At 46.4% G+C, this 11,713-nt stretch overlaps 1 protein-coding gene and 6 non-coding genes across 10 annotated transcripts in view; 1 reads left to right on the top strand and 6 right to left on the bottom strand.

Moving 5' to 3' along the window:
- ninl (ninein-like) overlaps positions 1-11,713 on the top strand; it is a 35,622-nt gene that overhangs the window by 8,295 nt on the left and 15,614 nt on the right. For all 4 annotated transcript variants that reach the window (XR_015437394.1, XM_087174604.1, XM_023408584.2 and 1 more), the window contains exons 4-8: positions 3,087-3,153; positions 3,698-3,813; positions 7,951-8,097; positions 8,858-9,034; positions 10,235-10,371. Coding sequence is in view for 3 of the 4 variants with exons in the window: in XM_087174604.1 (XP_087030730.1) it covers positions 3,087-3,153; positions 3,698-3,813; positions 7,951-8,097; positions 8,858-9,034; positions 10,235-10,371 (644 nt within the window). In the remaining variant the exon portion in view is untranslated. The remainder of the gene's footprint in view (positions 1-3,086; positions 3,154-3,697; positions 3,814-7,950; positions 8,098-8,857; positions 9,035-10,234; positions 10,372-11,713) is intronic.
- On the bottom strand, positions 4,369-4,441 carry trnat-cgu (transfer RNA threonine (anticodon CGU)). The gene has a single exon. It is a non-coding gene; the product is annotated as a tRNA-Thr (tRNA).
- Positions 4,716-4,789, bottom strand: trnat-agu (transfer RNA threonine (anticodon AGU)). The gene has a single exon. It is a non-coding gene; the product is annotated as a tRNA-Thr (tRNA).
- On the bottom strand, positions 5,880-5,953 carry trnat-agu (transfer RNA threonine (anticodon AGU)). The gene has a single exon. It is a non-coding gene; the product is annotated as a tRNA-Thr (tRNA).
- On the bottom strand, positions 6,204-6,277 carry trnat-agu (transfer RNA threonine (anticodon AGU)). The gene has a single exon. It is a non-coding gene; the product is annotated as a tRNA-Thr (tRNA).
- On the bottom strand, positions 6,852-6,925 carry trnat-agu (transfer RNA threonine (anticodon AGU)). The gene has a single exon. It is a non-coding gene; the product is annotated as a tRNA-Thr (tRNA).
- Positions 7,204-7,277, bottom strand: trnat-agu (transfer RNA threonine (anticodon AGU)). Its single transcript has one exon. It is a non-coding gene; the product is annotated as a tRNA-Thr (tRNA).

The following is an 11,713-nucleotide window of genomic DNA, read 5'->3' as shown; positions in this document are numbered from 1 at the left end:
CTCCTCTCTGCTGCTTTTTTTCTCCTCTTTTCTCCTCTCTTCTCCTCTCTGCTCCTCTCTGCTCCTCTCTGCTCCTCTCTGCTCCTCTCTGCTCCTCTCTGCTGCTTTTTTTCTCCTCTCTTCTCCTCTCTGCTCCTCTCTGCTCCTCTCTTCTCCTCTCTTCTCCTCTCTGCTCCTCTCTGCTCCTCTCTGCTCCTCTCTGCTGCTTTTTTTCTCCTCTTTTCTCCTCTCTTCTCCTCTCTTCTCCTCTCTTCTCCTCTCTGCTCCTCTCTGCTCCTCTCTGCTGCTTTTTTTCTCCTCTTTTCTCCTCTCTGCTGCTCTTTTCTCCTCTCTGCTCCTCTCTTCTCCTCTCTTCTCCTCTCTGCTCCTCTCTTCTCCTCTCTTCTCCTCTCTGCTCCTCTCTTCTCCTCTCTTCTCCTCTCTGCTCCTCTCTGCTCCTCTTTTCTCCTCGCTGCTCATCGCTTCTCCTCTCTTCTCCTCTCTTCTCCTCTCTGCTCCTCCTCTCTGCTCCTCTCTGCTCCTCTGCTTGTTTCTGTGGAAAAGAAACTTTTCAGCTGCTGATTTCGAAAAGGTCAAAGAGTCTCTTCTCCTCTCTTCTCCTCTCTGCTCCTCTCTTCTCCTCGCTTCTCCTCGCTTCTCCTCTCTGCTCCTCACTGCTCCTTTCTGCTCCTCTCTGCTCCTCGCTTCTCCTCTCTGCTCCTCTCTGCTCCTCTCTGCTCCTCGCTGCTCCTCTCTGCTCCTCTCTTCTCCTCGCTTCTCCTCGCTTCTCCTCTCTGCTCCTCACTGCTCCTTTCTGCTCCTCCTCGCTTCTCCTCTCTTCTCCTCTCTGCTCCTCTCTGCTCCTCTCTGCTCCTCTCTGCTCCTCTCTGCTCCTCTCTTCTCCTCTCTGCTCCTCTCTGCTCCTCTCTTCTCCTCTCTGCTCCTCTCTGCTCCTCGCTGCTCCTCTCTTCTCCTCTTTTCTCCTCTCTGCTCCTCGCTGCTCCTCTCTGCTCCTCTCTGCTCCTCACTGCTCCTTTCTGCTCCTCACTGCTCCTTTCTGCTCCTCCTCTCTGCTCCTCTCTTCTCCTCTCTGCTCCTCTCTTCTCCTCTCTGCTCCTTTCTGCTCCTCTCTGCTCCTCTCTTCTCCTCTCTTCTCCTCTCTGCTCCTCTCTGCTCCTCTCTGCTCCTCTCTGCTCCTCGCTGCAGAGTCTGTAGAGACAGTAGCGACAGTAGAGACGTTAGAGACAGTAGAGACAGAGTTAGAGACAGTAGAGATAGAGTTAGAGACAGAGTTAGAGACAGTAGAGACAGAGTTAGAGATAGAGTTAGAGACAGAGTAGGTACAGTAGAGACAGAGTTAGAGATAGAGTTAGAGACAGTAGAGACAGTAGAGACGTTAGAGACAGTAGAGACAGAGTTAGAGACAGTAGAGATAGAGTTAGAGACAGAGTTAGAGACAGTAGAGACAGAGTTAGAGACAGAGTTAGAGACAGTAGAGATAGAGTTAGAGACAGAGTTAGAGACAGTAGAGACAGAGTTAGAGACAGAGTTAGAGACAGTAGAGACAGAGTTAGAGACAGAGTTAGAGGCAGTAGAGACAGTAGAGACAGTAGAGGCAGAGTTAGAGACAGTAGAGACAGTAGAGACAGTAGAGGCAGAGTTAGAGACAGTAGAGACAGTAGAGACAGAGTTAGAGACAGTAGAGATAGTAGAGGCAGAGTTAGAGACAGTAGAGACAGTAGAGACAGTAGAGGCAGAGTTAGACAGTAGAGACAGTAGCGACAGTAGAGACAGAGATAGACAGTAGAGACAGTAGAGACAGAGTTAGAGACAGTAGAGACAGTAGAGACAGAGATAGACAGTAGAGACAGTAGAGGCAGAGTTAGAGACAGTAGAGACAGTAGAGACAGTAGAGGCAGAGTTAGACAGTAGAGACAGTAGAGACAGTAGAGACAGTAGAGGCAGAGTTAGACAGTAGAAACAGTAGAGACAGAGTTAGAGACAGTAGAGACAGTAGAGACAGTAGAGACAGAGATAGACAGTAGAGACAGTAGAGGCAGAGTTAGAGACAGTAGAGACAGTAGAGACAGTAGAGGCAGAGTTAGAGACAGTAGAGACAGTAGAGACAGAGATAGACAGTAGAGACAGTAGAGGCAGAGTTAGAGACAGTAGAGACAGTAGAGACAGTAGAGACAGTAGAGGCAGAGTTAGACAGTAGAAACAGTAGAGACAGTAGAGACAGTAGAGACAGTAGAGGCAGAGTTAGACAGTAAAGACAGTAGAGACAGTAGAGGCAGAGTTAGACAGTAAAGACAGTAGAGACAGTAGAAACAGTAGAGACAGTAGAGACAGTAGAGACAGTAGAGACAGAGTTAGACAGTAGAGACAGTAGAGACAGTAGAGACAGAGTTAGAGACAGTAGAGACAGTAGAGACACAGAGTTACATCAAACTGACTCCACTTCACTTTCTGAGTCTCTGAAAGCACTGAAGTGTTTTAATGTAACTGCAGATTAAAGACTGTAACTCTCTCTCTCTCCCTCTCCCTCTCACACACTCACTCACACACACACACTCACAAACTCACCCACACTCACACACACACACACACACTCACTCACTCACTCACACACTCACACACACACACACACACTCACACACTCACTCACTCACTCACTCACACACTCTCACACTCACTGGAGGAATAAAAACTACCGGTTGAAAACTTTAAAATAAAAAAACGTGACACCAGAACAAGATGAAATCAAGTGAAGAAGATTTCTACTGTTTGAATTTGGTTTTGAAAAGTTTCTGCTGGAAGAAAAGTCACAGGTTCAATTTCCCACAAATGTCCTGACAGAGGGGTCGGGTCCATGCTAAGCTGTTTAACGTGACAACTGGGGTCTATACAGTGAACACACACACTCACACACACACACACACACACACACACACACACACACACACACACACACACACCCTTCCATACCTTCCTCCCAGCATCCTCTGGTCACACTCGGCTGCTAGTTAAACTAGTTTAACGGGCTGGTTAACACAGTGATGACAGTGCGGTGCAGGTTGTTGTTGACCTCCATGTTTTCTCTGCAGAGCCTGAAGTCCGATGAGGAGGCAGGAAATCTGAGGGACAACATCCAGCCAGACTTTCAGTCTAAAGGTACTCTCTACGTCTCGTTTACAGCCTCATCGGTTCCTCTCAGAACCGGAACTGAGAACCATGTGAGTCTTTGGTTTGAGGTTCCTCTTGTGTCAGAGAACAGGACGTCATGAACGAGCCCACAGCAGGTGGACTCCATCACAGACATATTGATGTTTGATGTTTGGATTGATGTCACTCTGTCTGTTGAGTTAAATAAGAAGCTACAGGCAGCAGCTGGTTAGTCCAGATCACCAGCACCGTCACAGATTACTAACTTCAGTCTGGTCCAACTCACCAGGAAAGAGATTGGAAAGACAAAGAAATAGTCAGGTCTGTGTACAGATAAAAACAAGTGATATAACATGGTAGTCAGTGTTTCAGCTGCTGGGAGGTGGATTTAGTTTCCATTGAACAGAGCCGGTCTGGCTGTTTCCCTCTGTTTCCACTCTTTATGCTAAGCTAAGCTAACCAGCTGCTGACTGATGCGTCAGATTAACAGACGCTGACTCAGAGAGAAAGACAGAACTTCTGATCGACCAGAGTTTGTGTTTGTGCTCTGCAGCTCCTCAGCAGGAGGAAGTGGAGCAGGGGATAGTCAGAGGAGGAGGAGGAGGTGCAGGGGTCCATGTCCTGACTGCAGTTTGTGATCACCTGGGCCTGCAGCAGCTAAACACAGAGGTAAGACCCGCCCAGCCCCTGCAGGAGCCCCACAAACACAGGATGATTAAGGTCAGTCTGGCTTTATTGATTGTGGGTCCTCCTCTCTGCTCTTGGTTAGAATATGGAGGGAAACATTTTATATAAAAGTTCATGTATTGGGTTTTTACAACAAAGCACTGCTGGGATTTGAACCCAGGACCTCCTGTTTACCAGACAGGCGCTGCTGTAAGCCTCCTCTCCTCTCATATTAGCTCCTTAGAATAACAGCTATAGAGTAATGTTGATGGTACACTGACTGTTATTGGGAGAATGGAGCGTCTGACATTCCCACTCTGAACGTCCGGTCCATCTTCATGCAGTTATCACAAACTGTTGCTGTGGTTGGACATAAAACAGGAATATTTTAAAGAACAAGACAGGGTTAAAAACTACTACCTGTCTGGACCTCATCATATTATCTTGTATGAGCTCTGAATCAGTTTGCTTCTCTCCTCCCTTATACAGTCTTTATGTTGAGCTGATGTAAACTATTAACCGTAACACAGTCTTCCTTCGATGACAGACAATGTGTGCAGGCACTGCTGGGATTCGAACCCAGGATCCCCTGTTTACGAGACAGGTGCTTTAACCACTAAGCCACAGCACCTGGTTTTAGTTTGGCCGTACCCACTATGGAAAGGTTTGTCCACGAAGATATCCACCAGGACCACCATTGGCCCTTTTCCACTGCATGGTACCGGCTCAACTGTACTTCCCTTTTTTGGTTTTCGAACAAGCAAAAGTTGTGGGTAGAACCTGATACTTTTTTAGTATCACCTCCACCGAGGTTCCAAGTGAGTTGAGACGATACCAAAAGGTGACGTGAAAACACTGCAGACCATCTACGACAAATAATGGGTCAAGGAAATTCCATGATAATCAGGCACTGCTGGGATTTGAACCCAGGATCTCCTGTTTACTAGACAGGCGCTTTAACCAGCTGAGCCACAGCACCTGTTTTTTATCTTGCAGCAGCCATAGTCAAAAGGTTAGTTAATGAAGGCATCTCCCAGGACCCCTTTTCCATTGAATGGCGCTGGCTCAACTTGAATCAACTCTCCTTTTCTGGTTTTCCATCGGGCAAAGTTGTGGGTAGGACCTGGTACTTTTTTAGTATCATTTCCACCGAGGTTCCAAGTGTTGAGGTGAAAACACTGCAGACCATGTAAGACAAATGGATATACAGCAGGAATATTTTAAGGAACAAGACATGGTTAAAACCTAGTATCTGTGTCATTTTATCATTACTCTAGTATCAGCTGCTTCTCCTCGCTGTGTTCAATATGAAAGACAGACTGTAACACGGTCTTCCTTTGGTGTTGTACAATGTGTGAAGGCACTGCTGGGATTTGAACCCAGGATTTCTTATTTACAAGACAGGTGCATTAACCACTAAGCCACAGGGCCCATGATCTTTACAGGGGTCTTGAGCAAGGCGTATGCCAAGATCAGAATTCACCAGCACCACCATCACCCCTTTCTACCGCTGTAGAACGGTACTCCCCTTTTTTGGTTGTGGATAGATACCAAAAGTATCGTCTGAACTCAGACCATACACAACAAAAAACAGGTAAAGGAAATTCTGCGATAATCAGACACTGCTGCTATTTGAACCCAGGATCTCCTGTTTACTAGACAGGTGCTTTGACTAGCTGGGCCACAGCACCTGTCTTTTTTGCTGCAGCCCCTTTTGAAAGGTTTGTTTGTTAAGGTATCCACCAGAACCATCATTACCCTTGTTCTACTCCTTGGTACCAGATCAACTCGGCTTGACTGTACTGCCTGTTTTTGGTTTTCTAACTTGGTTCATTTATCAAGGCATCCACCAGGACCACCATCACCCCTTTTCCATGCATTGCACCGGCTAAACTTGACTCCACTCTCATCTTTTGGTTTTCCATCGGGCAAAAGTTGTGGGTAGTACCTGGTACCTGTTAATCTTTTGGTATCACCTCCACAGAGGTTCCAAGTGAGTTGAGACGATACCAAAAGGTGTTTCAGACCATTTACCGCAAATAATGGGTCGATGAAATTTACTAATCGTAAGGCACAGCTGAGATTCGAACCCAGGATCTCCTGTTTACTAGACAGGCGCTTTAACCAACTAAGCCACAGCACCTGTTTTTGCTTACCTGAAACCACTATCACATGGTTCGCTTATCAAGGCATCCACCAGGACCACCATTACCCCCATTACCCCTGTTCCACTGCGTCACTCTATATACTCACTTTTTTTCCCCAATCGTGCAAAAAATGTGGGTAGTACCTGGTACTTTAACCAAGTGAGTTGAGGAGATACCAAAAGATGACGTGAAAACACTGGACAGCATATACAACAAATAACAGGTCAAGGAAATTCCATGATAATCAGGCACTGCTGGGATTTGAACCCAGGATCTCCTGTTTACTAGACAGGCGCTTTAACCAGCTGAGCCACAGCGCCGCAGTATATGTCCAGAACAGTAACACACTAGAGTAAAACCTTGAAAAGTTAGTGAGAAACAGGATGACAGTGCCTCCACCCACATGGTGTGAGGTGTCACCGATGGTTTGATGATTATGAAAACAATGTGAATTGGACACGCAGTCTAAGCGGGCGCCCCATGTGTAGAGGCTACAGTCCTCGCTGTAGTTGGCCCTGGTTTGAGTCCCGCATCGGACGGCCTTTGCTGCATGTCATTCCCCCTCTCTCTGCCTCCCCATTCCCTGTCTCTCTGCTGTACCATCAAATAAAGGCATAAAAAAGCCCAAAAAATATACTTAAAAAAACAACCACAGTTATTTCTGTAATCCGCACTTGATGTGGCTGAACAGGAGACCAAGCCTCACAGCCTGTCGGTCTGCATTTTTAATGTAATGTTTTTAATAACCAGAATACAGCAGAAGAAAATCTTTTGAGAACATTAAAGCACGTAAATCTTCAACTAAAGAGTGAAATAATGAACACTAAAAATGGCCGTAATAGATCCTCTTTAACTGAGAGAAACATGATTTAAGGGGTTACCTTTGCAGCAACAAGGCACTGCTGGGATTTGAACCCAGGATCTCCTGTTTACTAGACAGGCGCTTTAACCAGCTGAGCCACAGCGCCTCTGTACAGGTGCTCTCCTCTCATGCTAAACTCAAGTCTTAACGACTGTAACCTGATTAATGAAGGTCTTAAAGAGTAACATAACACTGCTTGGTACCATCAACGTGACTCCATATACTCGCCTTTCTTGGTTTTCCATCTTGCAATGTGAATAGTACATGATACTTTTTTTGGTATCCCGTCCACTGAGGCTCCAGGTGAGCTGAGGTGACATGAAAACACTGCAGATCATAGACTACAAACAACTGGTTTTCACAAACAACAATTCAGCAATAACAAGGCACTGCTGGGATTTGAACCCAGGATCTCCTGTTTACTAGACAGGCGCTTTAACCAGCTGAGCCACAGCGCCTGTGCAAATCTTCACTTCTGTCATATAAAAACTCCAATCCTATCAAAGACGTCAGCACCTCTGTTCTTGCTCTTTATAACTCTGGATGAATGGGTACGATCTCTTTACATCACTACGTCTCACACCACCAGCTCTGGGTCTGCAGCGAGCTACAAGAAGAAGCTAGCTCAGCGTTCTCTGCACGGACATCATGGCAGAGGTAAAGAGACCAGCTCCTAGCATCTTCATGTTAGCTCACAGCTAACATGCTGCTATGGGCTCAGATTTTTCACTCAGTCAGATCAGCTGACTTAACATGAGTGGACAGAGTGATTGATGGTTTGTACTGAGAGGATGAGTTTGTGTTTGTTGAAAGGCTTTGTTTTCTTTACATTAGCGGTTAGCTTCTGGAGCTATGCCCTTAACCTGTCAGGGCCCAACAGAATTTGATTACAAAAACAAATACGATACATATTATATATATTTTTAAACATCGTGACATCCATGTTGTTGGGGATTTGGGATCATTTTCCGAGTGCCGTCTGCACCTGAAACAGTCTCTCTGGAAGTCCATGATAAGTCCTCTTTAGGCCCCTTGTGGACCTGATGAACAGAACCCTCAAGCCTGCAGCTGTGGGGATGTCCGGACATCTGGATCCTTGTTGTTTTGACCTTTGACCTTTGACCTCTGCAGGAGCTTGACTTGCTGCTCAGAAAGTTGGACGCCGACCTGGACGGCAGAGTCAGTATCAGGGATTTCCAGAAGGTTCTTTGTGGCTCCACCCCTGTCTCCTGCTCCACCCCAGTACGACCTGCTGACTTGAGGAGGGCGCCACACGGGGTCAGACACACACACACACACACACACACACACACACACACACAGTTAGATGTCATGCTGAGCTTGTTTACTTTCACACATCACCACATACGTACCAGACAAACATGAAGCATCAGTCGGTTTAAATCAGACACAGTTGAACCTTCAGTAAAACTTCAGTCCTCACCCACCTGATGTTCATTTCTTCTTCTTCATATTTTCGCTGTTGATCTTTTCAAACTGAACTACAGCCACTGATAAGTGAGATCATCTCCCACAAACAGACTTTCTGATTTTCTGAGGAGCTCCTGAATGCAGCCTCCCCAGAGCTCCTATCAGGAGTCAGTGCTGCAGCTGAGAGGCACCAGTCCAATCAGCTGCTGCAGGTGAACAGGTACCTGTTCAGACAGACAGGTAGAAACCATCATGTACTGCACGTCAGGGCTGATGTCAGGCTGCGGTTTGTTGACGTGGGTGAGGACAGACAGGACGAGGACGTACAGGGGGGCGTCCTGCTACACACAGGTGAAGGTGATTCAGTGTTTCAGCTCAGACTGCTGCTGTCCCTGTTCTGGACTGGTGGTCTGGATGTCTGTCCCAGGCCTCCTGACTCTCAGTGAAAGTATGCTAATCCAGATTAGAGGTTACCACATCACACAACAACAGGAGTCATGAGCCGCCTGTGAAACCTGTTCATTAGAGTGTGGACCCGAGCAGACACACACACCTTCACCTCAGCTCTGAACTAACGTCTGACTCTGGTTTCTGGTCCTCCATGCAGTCTCAGTCGGTGTTAGAGGAGCGCCCGGCTCGCTCCACCTCGCCCTCCCTGCTGACGGCCACCGTGGGTCAACGAATCCTCAGCCGGCTGGACGACGGCTCAGGATGCACCAGCCCCGAGCGGGTCATCGGCCTCTGGACCGAGGAGGGCATCAGGAACAGCCGGGACATCTTACAGGTCAGTACGCACCAGGACCAGGACCAGGACCAGGCCCCTTACTTTTAGTTGGGCCTGAAGACTCAGAGGTCACGTCCTCTGTGTGTTTGATCTGAAGCGTATTTTATATTTTATCATTTAGAGCTTCACATACAGGAGGTGGGTCGTTTAAGAGACGGACACCAGTGTTTTTAACATGCTGCATCCTATTTATATATACTGTGTGTGTATATATATATATATATATATATATATATATATATATATATATTTATTAGGATGCATACATGTATATGTATGTATATGTATATATGTATGTTTTATTTGGAACTGTTGGAACCAATGAGAACAGTTAAAATGTCCCTCCAGGTGCAGGTATGTTGTCTGCAGTCCACAGACTGAAACCTCAGGGATGTACAGTGATTTAAAATATAAATATAATATATGGTTCATTTAAACTGCGTAAATCAACAAACAGAGTCAGTCAGAGCTGAGATCATTTACTTCCTGATAGATTCAATAAATATTAACAAGTGAGAGTCAGGTGGGGCTCACCTGATCACAGGACATCAGATCGTTGTGTCACATGGGAAGTAGATTTGTGTTCTGTCTAGATAAACACACACAACATGAAATTCATTCAGCAGCTGTAGATGAAGCTCGAGGCTGATAACGGTCTCTTCATTGGTTTTATGCTCATCTAAGTCATGAGATATTTTGGGAAGTGAGGCCCAGATCAATAACTGAGGTCAGTCAGCTGCAGCTGTTCAGTTGGTCTGGTGGATATTTAATCAGCATGTTTATCGTCTGAGCTTTAGTCATTTACTTACTGATGTTGAAGGTTAAAAGGATCCTGGAGGCTGAACCGCAGGTTTCACATTCCTTCACAGTGTTTGACTGAGCCGAGACTCAACATAAAGTGTCTGAGGAGGTTCTGGTTCAGGTGGAGGTGAAGGTTTCACTCTGAGAAGACTTTAGTACATCTATAACTCTGGTTTGTGTGGAGATATTCATCAGATCAGGTCCGGTGAAAGTTTTAGCTCGAAGTCCAGAACATGATGAAGTATGATGAAGTCCAGAGAATGATGCAGACCGGAACCTCTTTTAAAACACAATCAGAGCCACGTAGAGATGAAGGTCTGTCTCTGACATAAACTGGTTTCAGGAGCTGGTTCTGGCAGCAGCCGAGTAACCTTTATGTTTTTGGATGTCCCCCTTCAGACCCTGGACTTCCCTCTGGAGGAGCGTCTCAGTCTGGCCGACCTGACTCTGGCTCTGGACAACGAGCTGCTGGTCGGCGGGAACGGCATCCACCAGGCGGCGCTCATCTCCTACAAGAACGAGATCCAGCACCTGCAGTAGGTCTCAGACCAGAACCAGGTCTCAGTGTGAATCTGGACCCGGTGCTGACACGTGTTTTGTGGTTGATCAGTGATGATCATTGGCTCTCTGTTGACCTCAGGCTGAGAATGAGATTAGTATTGATTAGTGTATTGACTCACTCTGGTGTAAACTGAACCAGCTGACTACAACCAGCAACAAGGTGATGGAGGAGCTAGGCTAACACTTTCCATCCGCCTCCAGTCTTTATGCTAAGCTAGGCTAAACACAGATGAAATCCGGCTGGAACATCTGGACTGTTCCTTTAATCAAACCGGCGAAGTCAGAACTTTGACCCCATGACATCATCAGACTCGATTTCCTGTCAAATCCACTGACATCATCTCAAACCAGTTCACCGCTGCTGGGTCAGCTGCAGCCTGGAGGTCAAAGGTCAGGTCAACGTCATCCGACATCAGCTCTCTCTGTTACCACCACAGCAGAGGTGCCGTTGAGCAATGCAGCCTGGTCAGTGGTCACCAGTATCAGACTGGTTGTACTGGAGAAGCAGACTGGAGCTCAGTGGATATGAAAGGTCAAATATTGGCTTATTGATCAGGTTATTAACTGTCCTCGAGGTGATCAGCTGATACACATATATATATCTATAGATCTATGGATTGATCTTTATCTATCTATAGATATGTGGAGGCTCTGGTTCAGATCCCGAGGCAGGAGGAGGTGAAGGTTTCACTATGTGTGTACATACATATCTTCATGGATCTGACGTGCACGAGGTCACTGTGAAACTCCACATATACATGACATAAAGGTTCAGAACATGGTGTCCACATACTTGTGCCCATATGTGTCCTGTATAAGAAGAGGAGATATATCTATAGGCGCCTGCTGTGGCTCATCTGGTCAGTTTCCCGTCATCAAGACTGGAGCAGATCCTGAAACAGTTTCTCACATCAGTTCCACCTGAGAGGGAGGAGTCACTGTCGTAAACATAAACAACACTCTGTGCAGTGAACAAACTACTGTGAGTCACAAACAGACGTGTCTCAGGTCTGTTGTGTTTTATCTCTGCTAACACCTGCTGTTTGGTTATCAGGTGATTGATTATTGATCACAATATTTTCTGCCTGATACACTGTGATCCAGAACAAAACTGCAGCAACGTTTTCTATCAACATAATGAGGAAATTGTGATGATCCTGAACGTATCAGTAAAGTGTGTGTGTGTGTGTGTGTGTGTGTGTGTGTGTGTGTGTGTGTGTGTGTGTGTGTGTGTGTGTGTGTGTGTGTGTGTGTGTGTGTGTGTGTGTGTGTGTGTGTGTGTGTGTGTGTGTGTTTTTAGGGCCCGTAACAGCTTAT

The sequence above is a fragment of the Seriola lalandi genome, unplaced genomic scaffold (genome assembly GCF_002814215.2).
Source record: "Seriola lalandi dorsalis isolate HSWRI2012SDOR001 ecotype SW California unplaced genomic scaffold, Sedor1 jcf7180002054368, whole genome shotgun sequence".
Classification (NCBI taxonomy): domain Eukaryota; kingdom Metazoa; phylum Chordata; class Actinopteri; order Carangiformes; family Carangidae; genus Seriola; species Seriola lalandi.
Note: the sequence above shows the minus strand (reverse complement) of the source record. Positions and strands in the feature narration are given on the sequence as shown.